This window comes from Cottoperca gobio, chromosome 23 (genome assembly GCF_900634415.1).
Source record: "Cottoperca gobio chromosome 23, fCotGob3.1, whole genome shotgun sequence".
Taxonomy (NCBI): domain Eukaryota; kingdom Metazoa; phylum Chordata; class Actinopteri; order Perciformes; family Bovichtidae; genus Cottoperca; species Cottoperca gobio.
Genome location: NC_041377.1, coordinates 7,402,962 through 7,422,867, shown reverse-complemented (window position 1 = coordinate 7,422,867; position 19,906 = coordinate 7,402,962). Strand labels below are relative to the sequence as shown.

The 19,906-nt window shown below is 40.9% G+C and overlaps 2 protein-coding genes across 5 annotated transcripts in view; one reads left to right on the top strand and one right to left on the bottom strand.

The window, feature by feature from the left end:
• Positions 1–250: 250 nt before the first annotated feature.
• braf (B-Raf proto-oncogene, serine/threonine kinase) lies at positions 251–19,117 on the bottom strand. 4 transcript variants are annotated; one of them, XM_029462095.1, is made up of 21 exons: positions 18,837–18,949; positions 17,347–17,493; positions 14,882–14,983; positions 14,480–14,767; positions 12,819–12,922; positions 11,032–11,134; positions 10,770–10,918; positions 10,342–10,461; positions 10,070–10,229; positions 8,765–8,804; positions 6,998–7,117; positions 5,711–5,847; positions 5,507–5,624; positions 4,862–4,946; positions 4,450–4,626; positions 4,295–4,341; positions 3,591–3,709; positions 3,310–3,441; positions 2,849–2,983; positions 669–822; positions 251–491 (listed from the first exon to the last, which is right to left on the bottom strand). In XM_029462095.1, exons 3-21 carry the CDS (start codon positions 14,963–14,965, stop codon positions 469–471), a joined length of 2,295 nt encoding a protein of 764 aa, XP_029317955.1. In that variant the 5' UTR covers positions 14,966–14,983; positions 17,347–17,493; positions 18,837–18,949; the 3' UTR covers positions 251–468. The 4 variants fall into 4 exon arrangements, with proteins under 4 accessions (XP_029317955.1, XP_029317953.1, XP_029317952.1 ...); XM_029462093.1 differs by lacking the exon at positions 17,347–17,493 and having other exon boundaries at positions 10,070–10,175; positions 18,837–19,117; XM_029462092.1 differs by lacking the exon at positions 17,347–17,493 and having other exon boundaries at positions 18,837–19,116.
• The window catches only part of tmem178bb (transmembrane protein 178Bb), a 102,296-nt gene continuing 101,380 nt past the window's right edge, over positions 18,991–19,906 (top strand). Inside the window, exon 1 of the mRNA XM_029462096.1 lies at positions 18,991–19,127. The gene's annotated coding sequence lies outside the window, so the exon portion shown is untranslated. The remainder of the gene's footprint in view (positions 19,128–19,906) is intronic.

Genomic DNA, 19,906 nt, shown 5'->3' with positions numbered 1-19,906 from the left:
CCGTTTCTGCCATCGCTCAAAGAGCAGTCCTGCGGCCCGGCTGATAAACCAGCCTCCAGCCTCACCCGCACAGGAAATGATGGGACGAGGGCCGCCCTAAGCCTCGACTTCTCCTGACGTTTCACCTCCGTCACTCCTTCCTTATACCTTCATCTTTTCCCCTTCAGCAGGCGAGTAGATGTGTGGAGTTTGCCGTCTCCTCCTCAAAACTTGGTGTCTTGTTTTTTTTTCCCCGTTTCTTTTCGTGTGATTCAAGTGTCTTTTTTTTTTTTTTTTTTTTTTTTCGTCTGCCGCTGTGGCTGTTTGCCTGCTGGACAACTTTTTGTTGGAAGGGATGCCTTCTTAAGGTTGATAGAAGAAAAAAAAGCACATTCTTTGAGACTATTTTTTCAGTAATGAATGATTCCACCGCATGGACACGAGACTTTTGAGAAGTGACGAGGGATGGACTGATGGGATCTGCAGCACTTACTTAAATGCCGAAAACTCCCCTGAAAAGTAACAAAGACATGGAGAAGGTTAGTGTCCAAAATCTTAACATCTTTTTAAATAGTATTGTTCCTGTTGTGATCTGAATGAAGTAAAGGTATGGAAAGACTTGGCAGTATAAGAGGTCTGTTATGTTCTTCATGGTAGTGTGCCGTTGAGATGTTTGTGTGTGAGCTCACCATAGCCAACGGCCTGGATGGGGGTTTTGGGTGAGGCGCAGGCATACAAGCTGAAGTCCTCCGTCTGAAAGCCGGCTCGGTTTAGCGAAGGCTCTGAGGCGCTGCGGTGGATTTTGGGTAATGAACGAGCCAGCAGCTCGATGGACGCCAAGATCTGACGGAATACACAGCAAAGTCACAGGCACATGAGTCAGAATCACTGTGATCACCATTCACAAGTAAACACACCTTTAAACAATGCGTGGGCTGTTTTTGGAGCATGCTTGTAACTGTTGAGTCATCGCTTCAGTTCAGCTACTGTTTTCATCTTGTAAAGCTCTGAGGCCATCTGGTGGTAAAGCCAATACATTCCTCATTAATTCAAATCTCTAAGGTAATGGGACCAAGTAAAAAAAAAAGTAATACACGGAAAGCAGATTAAAAAGAAAATAAGTCTGCTTTGTTGAGCCTGCGTCACATTGTAGAGCTGCCAACATCGAGTCTCCAATCATCACTGATTGATTAAAACATCAGTGTTTCTACTATAATGTAAATCGGCCGGGTAAGAACAAACGTTACAGGAGGTTAAATGACCTGTACTATAATGGCCTACAGCAGGGGTATTACAACTAAAATGCTAAGAGGTCCAGTTAGAGAGAAAGTCCGTGAGCAAAGGTCCTGGAACATCATAATGTGTAACCTGCGTTATGAATTAGTGTGAGATATATTGAAGTAGCCTAGTAGCTGTATCAACGTCTGCACGTCATCAACATCTGACTGTCAAATCTAATAAAGAAAGTACAACTTAAAAACATTTAGACAATATTTATTGTCACTTAACATTGAACTATACAGATATATATAATACTGTAGATATGTATAATGTGCTTCTCGGGCTGCATTTAAAAATAAAAGAGAAAATAAATAAAATAGCTTTTGAAAAATTGTGCACCTTAAAATAAAGTGCTTAATTTTAGAACAATAAAATAAAGTGTAGCAACAGCTTGAGTTTCTCTTTTTCTTTAACTGTTTCACAATGTTAGAATAAATCAGTCTCAACACATCTTAACAATTGAACAGTTTAACGCAGGCTAGCACATCCTGAGTTAAACTGTTCTCTGTGGCTGATGATGCTGACAGGTGGCCTATTTGCTTTATTTTGTCACAAATCAAAATCACATTGGGCTCTGAGTGCTTATTTTCTGTGACCTCAGTTCAGACTTGAGTGGGTATGTTTGGTCAAAAACGTTGTGCTTTGCCTCCATAGTGGCGTTTAACATCACCACGGTCTCTGAGCATATGAGACACAGGTGTTGTGCTCCCAGTGGGAAGGATGAACATGAATGAGTCCATTCTGGGTTGAAAGCTCTGTTGACTTCTCTCTTCTTGGAGAGCGCCATGAGTAGTTATTGTTCTCTCCCTGTCTGCCGCTCACTCGCCTCTTCGTCAGTGTTTCTCTCCCTTTCTCCGTCTTCTCTCCCTGTATCGCTAACTCGTCTAATCGCTTTCCGTCTGTCACGCGCCTCGCCTCTCATCTGTCTGTATTCAGAGTCGCAATGTTTGCTGCCTGGAATTCTCAGATTTGATTGGCTGAGTAGCATCAAGTGGGATAGTTTAACTCGCATGTAATTGGTCTGTGAGTTTCCTGAACCGCTAAACCAGTGCCGTAAATACGAGAAAAACTGCGCCGGTTAAAATTGAAACTCCCTTAATAATTTATTGATTATAAATCCGGGTCCGGATAGGTCGGCGTCTGGGTCCGGACTCGCGGCCCGCCTGTTAGTGACCCCTGGCCTACATGATAAATAAGTACTATTTAATAATTAAGTACCAGATTCAACCTTGCACATTTTTCAATCAGTGTTAAGCTACCAACAATGAAACTTAACACTTCCCTTTGATGTTTCACATAAAGGGTTATAATGTGAAATATCTGTGGAGGACGAGTTGCGTTTCATGGATAGTAGCTTATCACTGAATAAAAATAACAGCAAAGCAGGAGGGATTGGAATTATAATTGAAATGAAAACAGTATTTGTGTTAAAAAGAGCCCGTTTTAAAATAAATATCTCGTTCTATATGCAATCGAGGTATGAAAACTAAATTATATTCATTCAGTTTTGATGTCCCGAATCTAGCAAATGATGTGCATCTGTCGCCTCCCAATGGAATATAGAAGCATTAGCATTCATTTGTCTCACCTGAGGGAAGAGAGGTCGCTCCTCTCTCTTCTTCTTCAGGCAGTCGGCCATAAGTCTCTTCATGGCCTTTGGACAGTTGCTGCGCACCTTGCTGAGGTCAGGAGACAGGTAACCTCGACCTACCATAAATATGATCTATGGGAAGTGAAGATATGAGTCATTATAAAATGTTCATCCCTGCCAACAAATATTATAGAGCTGTAGCTTCCAATAAAGCTCAATGTTAGGAAATATACTAGAAAAATACTTTTACATTGTTTACTGTGTTTTATCTTTTATCTTCTTTTATTTTAAGTTGGTTTGGCAACACATAAGCAAATAGTTGGTATATTTTCTGCTCACTGGGGTGATTTTGGTTTAGACATCACACATGCATCGTTAACCATGTGCAATGGGGTTTTGGTACATGTGTAACCAGGGAGCTACTTCACTTTGTCGGTGTGAAATGTGAGTCCTCTTACCTGGTCTCTGTTGTTGATGTTGGAGTAGGGCAGTGCTCCTGACATGAGCTCGTACAGCACGATGCCGAAGGCGTAGACATCTGACTGGAAGCTGTAGGGGTTCTTGTCCTGCAGCCGGATCACCTCTGGAGCCTGAGAGAGCACAGGATACACTGACTACTACTACTACTACTTCTATCTCACAACTATTTTTAAAGTAGTTTTATAATAAAGAACCAACAGAAGAAATGTCAAAACTGGTCAAATTCAAACTTAGTCACTGGTAGGAGCTGAACACTGACCATCCAGAGTATGGAGCCAGACAGCTGTTCAAACTGGTGGGAGCCACTCCAGCGGGACTTGACCGTAGCCAGACCAAAGTCACCAATCTTCACCGTCAGATCCTCGTGGAGGAAAATATCTGGGGAGGGGATGAGGTCAAGGAAACACACTATCCCCCTAACCCCTAACCCTCTAAGCTCTTGACCATGTAGGACTTCTGCACAAGGCTGAGGTCACGCCACATCGGGCCTTACATCAGTGCAGGGTTGTGGGGCGCTGGTGCGCAAGGCCAAATTGAGTGAATCCAAGACTGTATCACTATTAGCATCTTTGTGGCGGCGACCAGTCTCTCAATAGCTCGGTAAACAGCGGAATGCAACAATGCTATACGGTAAAAATAGTTCCTCCTCTCGTAGACGGTGTGGTCTGATCGCTGGTTGCGCCGATGGCCAACGTCGGGTAGCATTTCTTTCAACTTTACGCTGCTACATTTATTTTACCGGCAGTCCAAACGTATTGCACACATTTTTGAGAGTTTCCTGTCCGCAACGCCTGATTTGGTGTGAAACGAATGCAGCCTAAAGGGCGGAGATTATATTTCCATCCCCCAACTGTCCATTAGCAAGATAAATCACAGCATACTTAACATCTTTGAATTAAAATTTGGATAGAAACACGAGTGCCTAAAGATGAAAGCGTTGAGTGACATGTGTCAAAAGGATACTGTTGCTCTTCAGATCTCTGTGGATGATTGATTTGGCGTGCAGATAACTGAGGAGAGAACGAGAGAAACATGTTAGACCAACTACTGTACTACTACACATGGTGAAATCTGACTGCGTTTTGTATTTGTAGGGGGGGGGGGGGGGGGTAACTCACTCCATGCCCTGAGCGGTCTGCCGGGCGATGTCGATTAGCTTGATCATCTCAAACTTGGTCTCGATGATGTGCAGGTGGTGGTACAGGCTGGAGCCTTCACACCACTGGGTCACGATGGCCAGCTGAGGCTTGGTGGTGTAGCCCATGAACAGCAGGATGTTCACATGACGCGTTTTCCTGGTACACACACACACACACACACACACACACACACACACACACACACACACACACACACACACACACACACACACACACACACACACACACACACACACACACACACACACACACACACACACACACACACACACAGGTTGATGAAAATACAAGAGCTGCGGCAGTTTTGTATATTTAGGATGACACTTCAGTAGATGTTCATTTCTAGCGCAGTAAATAGGTGCAAAGTTACCTGAGGACTCCCACTTCATTCTTGAAGGCCTGAAGCTGTTGTGGTGTGGGTGCGGTGACGTTCAACATCTTCACTGCCACGTCACCTGAGAGGAGACGGAGAAAATGTCGGCTCAAATGTGGGCTCCACTGACTGCAAGGACCTACTTAAGCAGTAAAACTTTATCATTTGATGACTTGTTTCTGGACATTTTACACATATTTATTTATTTAAAAAAAAAAAACCTAGGCATGATTAAAAGGATTTTTAAGGATCCATGGGACACATCATGTTTCACCAATAGAAAAGCTGCACTCATTGCATCCTGGTACAGGTGGGTAAAAAAAAAAGACAGTACTGTCCTATATTGAGGCCAATGGTAAGTTGTGGCAAAATGTTCCTTTAAATGCATAATATTTCAGATGTCAGTCCTGGGGAAGCAAACACATTTTGAACATCTAATTAGAAGTACAACAGACTATGGGGCAGAGAGGCATTCATGGTGGTGAAGGAACATGTCACCCAGTGCAAAATCGATGTGCTTTTAATAAAGAACTAAACAACAAATTCACTGTCGTATTTATATGAAGTTGATTCCCAGAGGATGTCAACAGTTTCCTTACTTAATGCCACTGATATGAAAGCACAGTATAGACTTGGTCTTACCATGCCACTTTCCCTTGAAGACAGTTCCGAAGGATCCAGAGCCTATCCTCTGACCCAGAGTGATCTGACCCTCGGGGATTTCCCAGTCGTCGCTGGAGTCCCTTCTCCCCAGGGTTTTCTGTTCCACAGGACACTCAGTCAGCACAAGCACATGGACAATGAACTCCAGGAAAAACTCCAAATATCGGGGACATTTTGTCTCACCATCTTATTGCGGTCCTCGGACGAGGACGACGACTTGCGCTCCCTCTGTTGGCATGGTGACTTCTGTGGAACCTTGACATTGGTCAGAGAGCCAGGTAAAGAGGCGGGAGGTGTGGCCGACAGCCCTGCGGCGGAGCCTGGAGGGGTAGGGGATGAAAAGAGGGGAAAGGAAGAGAGGTGAGGTGGGTAGGTAAAATAAATAAAGGTGAGATAAAGCAGAAGAGTAAAGAAAGAAGATTTGGGAGAGGACAGGGATTGAGGCTTCTGTAATCAGTTCTGTGTGTTTGGTCACATGCAGAGGAGAGGTGAGGGGGTGCTTGGTTGGATGGCAGTTAATGGTTTAATGAGCTTGTCCATCACTGTTATTAACTACTTCATTCAGGATCATGTTGATTAGAAAGGAGACTGATTTTAAACTGTAAACTGTTGTCTCTTCAATGAAACTATTTACAATAAGAAATAAGAAAATGTCCAGTACAGTCACAAGTCCAGGACATGTCTAGCCTCGGTTAGCACAAAGACTAAACTCCAACAACATTTTGAATTAGTTAGAGAAACGATTATAAATCATTTGAAATTATTATTTCAAATGATTTACTGGCTATGAGTGTTGCAGGAACAATATGTAGCTATTTTACATTAGTTTGGTGAGTGGAACAAACAACAAAAAAATAAGTATAAAATTAAATAACGTGACTATTTAACTTTAAATTAAGATTCAATTTTCAATTATTAGAGTGTTCTTTACAATAGTCTACATAAAACATTGGTGCATATACTGTAGATTAAATGATACCATCTTACATAATATAATAGCTAATGATGAAGCTAAGTATAAGCTAGTTAAGGGTCAAGGGTTAAAATCAAGTAGCCATATACAGTGTTGTAGATATTTCATTTTAATGCACTTTAAATGTGACTAAAGACTAGAGTCCGAACACTTGATGCCACTTGCACCATGTATGTTTACTAATGGGCTATCATAAAATAGATCTAATCAATTATTGATTAATTATTCACTTTAGTAAAAAAAAATACTTGATCATCAAGGAGCATATCAGCAATCAAACCACCATCCATAGAAAGAGTAGCAGTGAGTTCTCTGTGTAACCTGTGAGATGTCAGGTGTGAAGTAGTGAGAGCATGTGAGGACATAAGGGGGGGGAGAAGAGAGAGAGAGGGGGCGGGGGGGGGTGGACACACAGTGGATGTGTAGTTGGGGACTGTGGAGTGGGGGTGTGGAGTGAGGAGGGTGAAGGACACAGTAACACACAGAGGCCTAACTACCTCGGAAAACAGGCTCGGGCTCAAAATCAAACACTATGTCATTGGGGTAGGAGTATAGGAGGGGGCTTGAGGTCCGTGTTCGGTGCTTCCTCAAGCAGCGGGCGGGGTGGGTCGGGGGGGCTGCAGGGCAAAGAGAAACAGACAGACCATCACTGCTACTCACCCTGCCCCTCTCACCTCTAACCAACTACTGTCCATGGCTACAACTGAGCTTCTGGATGGAGAGTCCTCCTAGCACACTTACATGTGTTTGTCAGGGTATATGCAGGTGTTACACTGCTACATTTTTATTTTAAGATATATGGAAAACATTTTGTTGTCAACGTTTTGGGAAATACTTATTTTAGTAGGCTACAGAGCTGGAGTCAAGCTAAGCGTTGCTAAGCTAGCTTAGCATAAAGACTGGAGGCAGGGGACAGCGAGCCTGGCTGTGTCCGACGTTCAAAAATACACAGACTAACACCTCTAAAGCTCACTGATTGGGACCTTGTATGTTGTTTGTTGAATCCGTACACAAACAGAAATGTAAAAAAAACTATTTTGTGTATTTTGTTGAGTTGTGTACCTACATCATCTCAAAATAAATTCAAAGCTAGAGAAATACGTCATTTTAAAATCAAGGCAACGGTTTCATTTGATCGCCTGTAATGGAGATGTATCCCCTTATTCATGTGTTGTGGTTGTCATTTGTTCAACTTTTATCCAGTTTTAAGCCACATTCTTATGATAGGCTTTTAAGATCTTGGTCATTTTTAACTATACATTTTAACCAGATGAAGGATTTTTAAGAGATTTTGGAGAGAAAATTACGTATTGTGTGATTAATACTCACTTAACACACATTTTAGAATAGATCTACATCTATGTGAAATGTCGAAAGATCTGTAGAGGTACAATAATACCACAGGGTGGCAGCAAAAAATCCAACTTGCACAGAGGGGGAAATACATAGATCTGTATTTCCCAAAATGTTGAACTATTCTTTAAGTAAATTGCTAGTTCGACACTAAGTTACTAACAAGGAACAATGGGTAAATCCCAGTTCAGGAATTTGAATGTGACAGTTCAGAGGTGTTGTCAAACGTATGCCATTGGAAATTAAGAGCCATATGAAGGAAGCTTTCAGACCTGTCTGTTTTTCTGTTCGAAGGATAGCTTCAAAACTTGTTACCAGACTTCTGGTAAGAACATGTCTATCGCAGAGCCAAAAACCTTTACAGAGATTCCTTAACACTGTTAGATTTGGCATTTGCAATCATTTAGTCTATAAACTACTGCATTTACTTGAATACAAAATCTGTATGCCACAGCTGTCTACCATTATGTATATTTCAATTCTAAGATATTTTATATTATTAAAACAACACATTTTGAGCATTGTGCAACCTTAGCAGAGGCTGTATCTGTCTAAGACTTTTAAGTACCACCCTGTTTCTGAACTGTAATAGGACTACAACAAGCCCCTGATTTACTGACAAACTTTGGCTGGTTTTGTTTTCACTAAACTTTTTGCAGGAGGAGCTTAAAGTAAGACTAAAAAAAAAGAAACTGGGGTCTGCTGAAACTCTGACCCACAGATCTGAATAAACATGCGTGTCCTCGGCTACTGCTCTCAGTGACTGAGAGGTTTCAGAACTAAAAGAGAACTGACTCAACTCCTTGGGACTGAACTTCACACACACACACAAAAGACCAAGAGCACGCAGACGCAGATGATGGGAAAAAAAGCCACAGAATGAGCCACAAGTCTCCTACTTTGATCCTTACCTCCATCTGACCTTGGCAAGCCCTGATCTCGAATCAGGTCCTGAAAACACGGGAGAAGGGAAATTAATAATATAAACACAATGGAAACATTTGTATGACTTCAATTCATGAACATCCATTCAGATCCTGGTAAGCAGAGTCTGAGTTGTTAAACTAACCAGGGCTTTTATTTTTTCCAAACAAAATCAAGTTCAAAACGAATGAGAACTAACATGTAGGGACTTCAACTTGGGAACCAGAGGGTCGCTGGTTCAAGTCCCCAAACAGACCAAGTATGGAGAGTGGACTGGTACTTTACCAGTTCACCTCAGGGTTGAATACAGAGTCTAAATTTCACTGTGTGTGGCCATTAAAAGAAGATTCAAAATCCTTACCATTTTACCGTAATGGGTTTAGTTCCTTTGAACGCAACACATGCATCCTTACTTTAAACTGTGTTGTAGAATTGATATATTCTCAGTGACAAGCTAATAGATTTGTCGTTGTGGTAACGTTACTGTAAGGCAGTGGCATTATTATAAAAAGGCAGCAAACCACCTTACCTTTACAAAACACTGCACTGAACTGAGTGTACAGTAACTGGGCGGAGGCCATTAATAATATAGTGCTTAGATGTAGGGGTGCACAATACATAATCAGGCCGATAAATTATCAAAGCCAAATTGCATTTCATTGACTTAACAAGCGCAGCATTTACACGCTGCTCGTCCATCTGCCAATAAACACAGAGAAAAAGAACAACAAGTGCAGTACGCTGACTAGAGAGCCTGTGTGAACGTCCATCATCCATCTTTGTCCAATACATTCTAGCCTTTCTTATCCTCAGCTATGCATAACGGTTCTGTGACTAAACTAACTAAAATGTGAAATTATCGGTTCCCTTATTTGTATCGGTCATGATAAGCAGATAATTATCGTCTGGAAAATATCCATATTGTACATTCCCTACTTAAATCATAGCTCTATTTTTAAATTTTGCACAATAAAACGCCAATTTATTTTCATTGTCTTATGCACTCTGCAGACTGCCTTTGGAAAAATGCTGGTTTAGTGTAGATCACATGCTGGTTTTCACAGGCATCACTTTTAAAGAACAGGTGGCAACATAGATGATAGCTGCTACATTATAATGGCAAGCTGAAGGCTCTAGAATCTGCAAAACATAACTGCAGCTTTTAGTTAGTTAGCTCCTCTTCTCTGGTTAAAGAGCATTAAATGAGTGAAATCTGCTGTTTGGTTGGAACGAAACCTGCAGTGTCATGGTAGCCTTTCGTAGTTGAGAAGAGTTGGTGGGAGCAGACTCACATCGATGTTGACAGGCTCGATGGTATTGATATGGACGTTCGGGGCGGAGGACGAACGGTCCCGCTGGCCAAACTGGTTGCGGTGGTCCTCCTCGTTGGGCCGGAAACTGGGAGGGATGGGTATAGACTTAGACGGGGACACAGTGGAGTGGCATATAGACCTGTAGAGATACATTTTGTAAGTGAAAAGTAGACTTGTAGGAGACACTTCTACTATTGCACTTTTCCTCTCAGAGTGAAAAACACTTGGAGAAGCACATTTAGAGGACTCACCCGGTGGAGTCCGATGGGGGGAGTGATGGACAGGCCTCAGACACAGGGGTGGTGCCCTCTGAGGAGACATCCTCCTGGGTAAACGGGTGATGCTCGAAGAACTTGGACACTAGCAACAAGCTGCAGAACGCACATCAAAAGGGGACGTAGTTATTTTTCAGTCATTCTCCACACAACTTGACTTGGGGCTGGGGCCTAACGTAGCTGAACTGCCAATGTGACAGACAGCGTTTACAGCAGAGAGCTTAACGAAGGAAGGGAAACTTTCATGTGATAGTATGTGTAATATTTCCACATTAAAGACCGTGGATGCATGCTGCGCTAATATATCGCAATCAGCGATTTTTAGGCTGACGCAAAACATTGTACAATCATTACAATCTCAAAGTGGTTGCAGCCTCATGACCCCTCCCTTGTGTGTGACTTACTCTAGTTGGTCGTAGTTGACACACATGAGGGGAACCTCAGTGCTGCAGCGCTGGTGGAACTTGTAGCCACAGGTCTGACAGCGGAAACCCTGGAACAGCAGCTTTCTACAGAAGTCACAGAAGGCCAGCGTGAAGAAGGTCTTCCTGACCTGTCGATCAAACACAAACACAGAATCAGGACCTAGTAAGGCTGAGCGATATGATTAGTACATAATGTTTATCGTTGGAGTCATGATGTGACATTTTGTCCAACAGTACTTACAAAGTTGTGTGTGGTGAGCGGCACATTCTCCAACACTTCTACATGTAACTCCTCCCCTGTCAGCCAGGAGATGTCTGTGTCCCAGCCAATCGGCTTCTTCTCTCTGAAACAGGAAATGGAGAGTTAGGGTGAAGGTCTAGACCTCACACTGGTTTTGGTTTAACCACCATATCAAACATAACCATGATGTTTTCCAGCAGAAAACAGTGACCTAAGCAGTTCTGATGTTTTGTCTAAACACAAGATAGAATTCCTTTTGGAAGAGAAACTGTTGGTATCAAATCATCTGCAGGTTAAGTTATGGTTCATGTTTGTTTTCTGTCAATCAATCACCAGCAGCAGAACATGCAGCAGTTTTGCATTACCGAGTCATGTTGTGGGCTGTGTTTTTATTCCTTTAGGGGAGTAGACTATTTGTTTCAAAGTTTGAGAATGATGTGTTTTAGGTTAAATTGCATCCATACAAATGTATTTTTAACAGCTTAGTTGTTTAAGGGAGGGAAAAGGACGGTATCGGTATAGGTAGATACTCAAGATTGTGGTATCAGACATGAAAAAGTACTATCGACCCATCCCTTCCATATACCAGAATGATAATTTGAGCAAACACAACTACTGTGGCAATAAAAACAAATGGACATCTTAGCTTAAAGAGACACTACTAACGATGTATAAAATTGAGGTCGCATATTAAACTGGGCGTACAAAAGCGTGTAGGGTGGCTTTAAGTGCCATGTATAAACATACATTTTTATGGTGCACACAATACTATGCTATTAAAATAATAATATATAGCCACTAGTTTGCTGTTACGGATTGGTGTTTAGCATGGGTTAGCTAGCTCACATGATTGCGCGAGGATTCATGGGTAACAGTTAAGTAAGTACAGTTAAGTACACTTGGAAAATACTAGGGGGGAAAGTTATTATTTCTGCTTTAATAAAGCGAGTGATATTTGACACCTGTGTGCACAGCAAACTGCAAGATATGTATGTATAAGGGCTGCAAGATATGTATGTATAAGGGCTGCAAGATATGTATGTATAAGGGCTGCAAGATATGTATGTATAAGGGCTGCAAGATATTGGAGAGAACTGACATTGGATAGATATATATATATATATATATATATATATATATATATATATATATATATATATATATATATATATATATATATATATATATATATATATATATATATATATATATATATATATATATATATATAAAAGAAAAAAAGTACAGGAATTTTCACAAGATGACTACCAAATGTTGGTCTACATCATTCTTTCTATAGTCGAAATATTTCCATACAACTGACGTATTTTCCCCCCCCAACCAAATCTTATTTTCTGTGTTTTTCTCCTGTTCCTCGCTCATTTTCAGGCTGCGTTCGACGACTAGCGGGACCTGCTTTGGTTGTTTGATGAATTGATCAAAAATGATTGTGAATGGTCGTTTGCCATGCATACAGAGCCTGCATGTCACTAACATGTATCCAAGAACCCTTACTGTATATAGGAGTTATGTTATGATTAGAGACTTCTTTTGTAGAGTAGTCATCGAAAATGAGAACCATGCAAGGCTTTCCTTTTTAAAACAAGCAGCAAAAAAAGTGGCGGCATGGTGCGCTTTTTAGTTATTTTGCCTTACTTGATATTGCACATCCTGCGATGGTACTATTACACATTCTCACATCGCAATGTCGATGCTGAAACAATAAATCATGCATGTACCAGTGTATGGATTATTAGTTAGTTACATTATGTCAGTCACAGACTTACCCGTCCTGTATTCTGTAGACCGCACAGCACTCTGGAATGAGGCCTCGCATCATCAGAGCTTTCTTCAGCGAGTCTCTCACAGTCATCCCACAGCGGGCCGGGACCTGAACAAAGCACAACAGCACTCAGTGAACTGACATAATACAGCAAAGGAGGCCAACATCTAAAAAGAAAATGAGCTGACAAAAACACACGGAGTGGGAATGTTTCTTGTAGCCATTAGCGTGTAACTGTGGAGCTCACCAAAGTGAAAGGGGGTAACCTATGTCCACTTGTTTTACACTGATCATTAATCTGCAAAGAGCCACAAAACCTTCCTGTAAATAGACAATAAATCTAATGTCAGCCTATGTAAGGCATCTGTACTCTGTGGCCCACTGGCCCTAATGAAAAACTATTTTCCGAAGTACCATTACACCTGGGCTGTGCGCAATATAAAATCGCTATGGTCATACATCATGATGCCGATTTTTTAAAAGTCTGAATTCATGCTTTGTCACCTCATTTTAGCCAATCGGAGCTTCCATGCGTTATCTACAGCCATCAAGAGCCAATCAGTGTCAACTTGATAAGGAAGTGCCAGCCCTCTTCTTTTGTTTACAGACTGAGCCAATAGCAACCGATTCTCCCGGTGACTGGCGTATCGTGTAGCCAATGAACGGCTGAACAGTTTGAGACGTCATTTCCCATGTTGTTTTTTTTACAAATGTTATTTCTTTTCAAATTTATATTTATTATATTCAAGTTCAGAAGAAAATACAAAAAAACACAAAAATATTACAAAGAAATGTGTTTATACTTCACTTACTGTGTCATCACTACTATCAGAGAATATGGGTATATAATAGTGATTTCTGAGCAATACAAATAATATTTTATTAATAAATATTATAATATTTCCAAATTTCACAGCTTGTGAACGCCTGGTGTTACTCTTAGAAAATATGTTAGGTTTTTGTGCCTTTGATCTGGAATTTTAACCTGAACTTGGTAACACTTGGTGCTATGTTTCTATTGTGCATTTCAGCTCACCACTACCAGCTATACCCATCTACAGGCATCTTTCTCAACAAAAAGATTCAGGCATGTATTTTCTTCAAATTCCGTATATTCAGACCACTATTACTCAGTGCCAGAAGCACTTGGAGTGATTCTTCACTGTTTTGCAAGAACAATAAGAGAGTTATCTTTTGAATGAGACCAAAACCATGCAGCAGGTGCAAATGGTTGAAGAGCAGCTTTCAATTTACTTTGGGTATGTCGTTTGCGGTATACGATGGATGGATGGATGTTGTTTGTAGGTATTTTCGTGTAAATTCGCCGACACTGTAAGAGGTCAATCAACCCTCAAATTTACATCATCTAAATTGGGCATTAATAAGGCAGTGACGTTATTCTTTATACACATAGCTATCTACATAATGTGTAACTTTAAAAATGACATAACCTCACCAGTATTTAAGTATTTAAGATGTTTATTATGGATGTTATTGATTATTACAGATGGCTACACTGATTGTTTTCCTCTATTTCATATTCAATAACATCAGGATCCATTTCCATTTCAAATTCAAATAAATGTGGTTTTGGTTTCTTATAATCTTTGACAAACAAAATCCAAAATGATGTTTCACGACATAACAAGACAGCGTCAGACATACCACTGTTCTCTGTTTGTTGGGCAGGAAGACCCTGACGATGGGCTTCTGGGGGGAGCGGGGGTTGGCTCGGCTGGCGTCGGTGGGGGTCTGCAGCACAGCCAAGGTGTTGGGGGCTGAGGGATAGGCTTGAGCCCCCCCTGTAACCCCACAGCCTACCATCTTGACCTCCAGAAGGGCTGGCATGGGATTAGGAGAGCTGGAGAAGTCTGTGCCGTTGCCCATGGCCTCCAGCAGCTGCTGCTCCCTCTGCTGCAGGGCATCCAGTTTACTTGTGTACTCCTCATAGGCCTGCAAGAGACGACACACCAGAGAGCACTGATTCAACAGCTTCCATACCTTAAGTGACACTCACAAGATTGATTTTGTCTGCAACAGCATTCATTAAAGCCAAACCTATCTTACCTCGAGATATATGGAAGGAGGATTGTGTTCTCCTCCAAACTTGTCCAGAAGGGCCTCTAAGTGTTCTTGTGTCAACTTTATCATCTGTTTGATATTCCAGATCTGTGGGGAAACCAAGCAAACAATGTTACAGATTGATATCCTTCAGTAAATGAACAACGACCAGAGCTGGAAGCCTATAGATTAAATTCTTTCGGAGTTGGCCTCCCCCTAAATTGTGGAACATGGAACTTTTGATGTCCAAAATATTCTCACCTAATGTTCGGGTCATAAATTGCTGCCATGGTTCGGCAGAGAGCGATAGGAGATTACACGCTAGACGCGGACCAATCAGAGCTTGCGGTCTTTCACAACTTGCGGATGGACAACAGGTGGACAAAAAGAAATGCACCAGGGACAGGTGGGACCCTTCACTAACCAATATTTGAATTTAGTTCATCAATTTGTATTTATATAGCACACAGAAGTTATCTCACGACACTTTGCATATAGAGCAGTTAGACCTTATAGACGTATAATATAACCTCCAAGATGACACAGGAGGGGCAGCCGAGCTAGCTCCACATCTAGCTAGTTAGCCGTTACCATGACAGTGATTAAAACTGCTATTGGCAAATATTTAAAGAAAACAATGGGACTGTTATAAGCATTTTAAGTTTAAATAGACACAAATACCTAGGTTGTGCACGTGTCATGTCATTGCCTCAAATTGTGAGGTGTGTAGGAACCCATATTGCCCCAGTCAGTATATCACCTGGGAAAGCAAAAGTTCCAGCGTTCAAATCCCCAGGGAGTCCCAAATATGTAGCAATTTATGTATTTGGTTCTCAATTTGCTTTGACCTCGCTCATTTCTGCTTGCAACTAAAGGTTTCTAATTCCCTCTGTTTGATAAGTATATTTGGTCATATTTTAGTATGAAGCTTTCTTCTTTTCTGATCTGCTCCTGCCCTATTAAAGTCCTGTTACTGCAACATGCTGTTAATACAAGCTCAACACTTCCTGCATCCGCTCGGTTCCTGACGAGGCCTTTATTTGAAAACATTTGCAGAACCATATTGGGGAAAGTTCAGTGACTTTAAATGTAGCAATTGCCATCCTCTACATTACTACAAAGTACAGTTTAGCTGGAACATTAACTCACATACGCTTGCAGTGACTCAAATAGGAAAAGAATACTTTAGAGGAGTAATCTAACTGGATTACTTGGCATGCCTGTTTTTTGCGACTACCCCCTGCTATTAGGTATTAGGTATTAGGCTTTTATCATAATAGTGGCCAAAAATGACAGCAATTAAAGAATTTGTCACAATTATTTGGTTTCTCATGAGCTTCGATTTAAAAAGGTTACAATGACTTTAGGAATTGATTTGATCATTCTCTAGTCAGACATTCTGAATAGTTGTTGGAAGTTGTGTTTTGGGAGACGGACCCAGATATTTAGGAATTTAAGGGGGCATTAATTAACAAGGATTAGGCCTCGGGGTGTGACGATTTTGACTCTAAACTACTACGAAAGTGCTATATAAATTCAATTTATTATCATTATTATTACTTGTGCGAAGGAAAAACAACAACAACAACAACTGACACTGAGCTCAAAGACAACACAGTGTAATCTACCGAAACTAGCAGCTAAAAGACAACACAGCGTAGCATACGTGTAGCCTGCAGCTGCACTTTTTGAGACACCGTGGCCACTGCCGGTGTCGGAGATGTCGAAGAACAACTAAATCCTCCTGCTTCCTTGAAACCATTTTATTCCCCATCAACAAATCATTGACAGAAAACTAGGTGAGGAAACTCAAGCTGTTTATGTGGCTCTTCTTTTTGATCGTTTTGTTTGTGTAGTTATAAGTATAAAATAAGTTAGTTATTACATTTCTTTTTGTATTATTACAATTTGTACCATATAGCCTTAGTGTGGTGCATTCAAAAAACATATGGTGGATATAAAGATACCATGTAGCCTATCTTTTTAAATGTAAATGACAGTTGTCAGGGCATGAAAGTAATGATCTGTTGAACAATAGCATAGCCATCAGTGCTGGAAAAGAATGTTAATGTTAATCTTTGGGATATGGAGAGTTGGTCAGACAAAAAGGAAAACATCTGAAGAGTAACACTGAGTTCTGCAAAGGTATACAGTAATGTCTAATTCTCACTAGTCACTGACATTTTAACATTTAGACTGAACAATTCATTGCTTAATGAAGAAAATAATCTGCTAAATCATTCACTGGAGTTTAGAGCTAATGTGCAAGTGCAATGGATTATCTACCTGCAGCACGTTTTCATATTTGTATATCAAACTCAAATGAGCTGAAGCCAACCTGAAAACACAACTCAAACATTTAACTTATGAGCTAGAAATGCAGGCATGTTCACAATATAGTTAGAAGATTGACATGATGATATTTCTTTTATACATTAATCATTCAAATTTAAATTAAGAGGAAACCCCACCAATTGTACACAAGTTTACTCATCATGAGGACTACTCCTCAGCTTGGGAAAACAGCCATGTCTCCTGTCTCCTGATGATGTCATAGTGATGTCATCAGAGCTACCTCAGGTTAGCGATGGAGATCACAAATGTATGAGAAACTGGGGCTGTGGAGAAAATGTAGGCATTTACTAGGCAGGAACAAATAAAACCGGTTGCCTTGTGTGAAATGTGTGTTTGCAGCTTGGCCAATACTTAGGACTAAAAGTCAAGATATTTTGTATTTAAACACAACTCTTGTGAGGCCCCTCAACTTTATGAAAATACTACTGAACAAATCACTGAAGTGCCATTTAAATATGTTTGAAGTATCAGCATTTTGATACCATTCTTAGACTATACAACTATGCTAAAGTCAAACTGACATGTTTAATAGAAAAATCAGCTGATGAGATTTTTTGGACTTTAAAGTCAAAAAAAAAAGACAGGTCACAGAATTACATATTTGCCCATTTTATGTTTGGTAAAGAGAACTCATTCCCCTCTGTTTTAAATGTGATTTAATGTAGGGGTAGGACATTTGATATTAGTAGTATTATTATATTATATATATATATATATATATATATATAGCAATTTGTTTTATGATGTTGACTATGTGACGATGGATGCTGCTGATGTGATGTAGCTTGGCTGTCATGGTCCAGCAGTGAGGCCTCTGACCTGCAGACACAGGACAGATTTCCAGGCTAGGCTACATGGTCACTGTGTATTAAATGATGAGGTCACAGCCTGCCTGGTGATTCTGCCTGTGTGCGTGTGTCTGTGGACGTGGGGGGGGGGGGGGCGGTGATTGTAAAAGCCTGTAATATAAATAAAAGTAGCATGTGTCGGTAAATTACACCTTAAAAAAAAAAAAAAGAAAAAAAAAACACAAGCACGACTTGGAGGTAGCCTCCACCTACATCATCAGCATCATCATCATCATCCTCATCCTTACCCTATTGAGGTAAAGAACCTCAGTGGATATGTGATGAAAACTTTGAACGCATTAGAATACACTAATAAGCAATAGAAAGACGTGTAATTGCGTGTCTTTATTGCGTCAATAGCGGTGTGTGTGTGTGTGTGTGTGTGTGTGTGTGTGTGTGCTCTGTTGGCGCACCAGGCTACAGCTGCAGTGAGCCTGGAAGACGAAGCCAGGAGCGAATGGAATAAAGCAGGCCCGAAATAAACACAGGCTCCGCCGAATAAAACCTTCCCCTCCTGCTCACATTAATATGTCGCATTTTTTTTTTTTGGGAAGACGCTGGTTGTGAAAGCCCAGCGCTCAAATGAATCGTTTACATTTAGTAAATCGTCTTGCACCCCCCCCCCCCTCCTGCACTGCATCCCCCACGATCCATGTTACAGCCGGTGTTTCCTGAAGATTTACATCCAATTACCTCCGCTCGGAGCCCGTGTCCCCTGCCCAGCTTAGACCCGCTTCCCCCGCCGCGGTAACGCTTACCTCCTCATCCTGCGGACCTCCGGGGATCCCCGACGTGCAGGAGGAGTCCAGCCCAGCACCCAGCTCCTCCAGGCCCTGCTCCCTGCCCGGCTCCCGCTCCGCGGTGTCTCCGTTAAAGACGGGCGGTGGAGACTCGGCGCTGCTCAACGCCGCCATTTTAAACTGCGAGGAACTGAGTGGAAAATAATAGAGGGAAACGCAGGCTGGTGCTGAGGACAGGAGGGGGAGACAGAGACGCAGGACGGGGCTCCCGAGCCTCTGGACTGGATGGGTGGCACAGAACTACTAATGGTAAGTTGGCACAAAATGATTTTATTTTTTTATTATTAGGCTCTGGTTAATGATAGGTTATGAAGATACGTCCCAATAGATCATGGAAACGTACAAATTAATGTTTCAACAAATACATTGTTTTAAATTGGCCACATTGTAATAGTAAAAATAACGTATAAAGCTATATATATATATTATAATATATATTAAATATAATAGCAATTTTATGTTGACCCCCCCTGCCCTCTATCAATAACTAAGAGATAATTGATGTTATAATTTGGCACAATATTAAAAAAATATATATACTTGAGTTTTGGAATAACTCTATGGTTTGCTGTGTCAGTTTTGATTAACCAAAATTTTATTTGTGAATATTCAACATGTGAGCGCAGCATTTAACTCAAATAATGAAGGTTTGAAAACAAACTAGATTTCTAAAAACAAACCTGCTGATGAACATTTACCAAACCCTAGTAGTTTACTGCTTTGTGTGATACCTTATAAGAGATGAGCAGCTCCACGGACACCTCTCCTGAATTCTGGTCATCTAAATATCTGTTTTTCAACTACAAAATACAGCTAACACAGTACAATGTATTTGAAAGAACCCACTATACTACACACAGATTATATCCATGACACTGAAGACTGCCAACATGCAAGTACCTGTCAATTATAAACCGTATGCAACCCTGTGTCACAATGTTTGACACTGAGATCCTCAGCAAGTTTAAAACCAGCATATTAACTTCTACCTAATTCAATACTTATAACAAAGAAAACAATGTTAGTTT

Coding starts and splice junctions, on each gene's coding strand:
- braf (XM_029462092.1), bottom strand. CDS start 18,992: ATGGCGGCGTTGAGCAGCGCCGAGTCTCCACCGCCCGTCTTTAACGGA. Junction 10,919..11,031: donor CGCTCACCACACACAACTTT/GTAAGTACTGTT, acceptor TTTGATCGACAG/GTCAGGAAGACCTTCTTCAC. Junction 823..2,848: donor AGCGACCTCTCTTCCCTCAG/GTGAGACAAATG, acceptor GTATTCCGTCAG/ATCTTGGCGTCCATCGAGCT.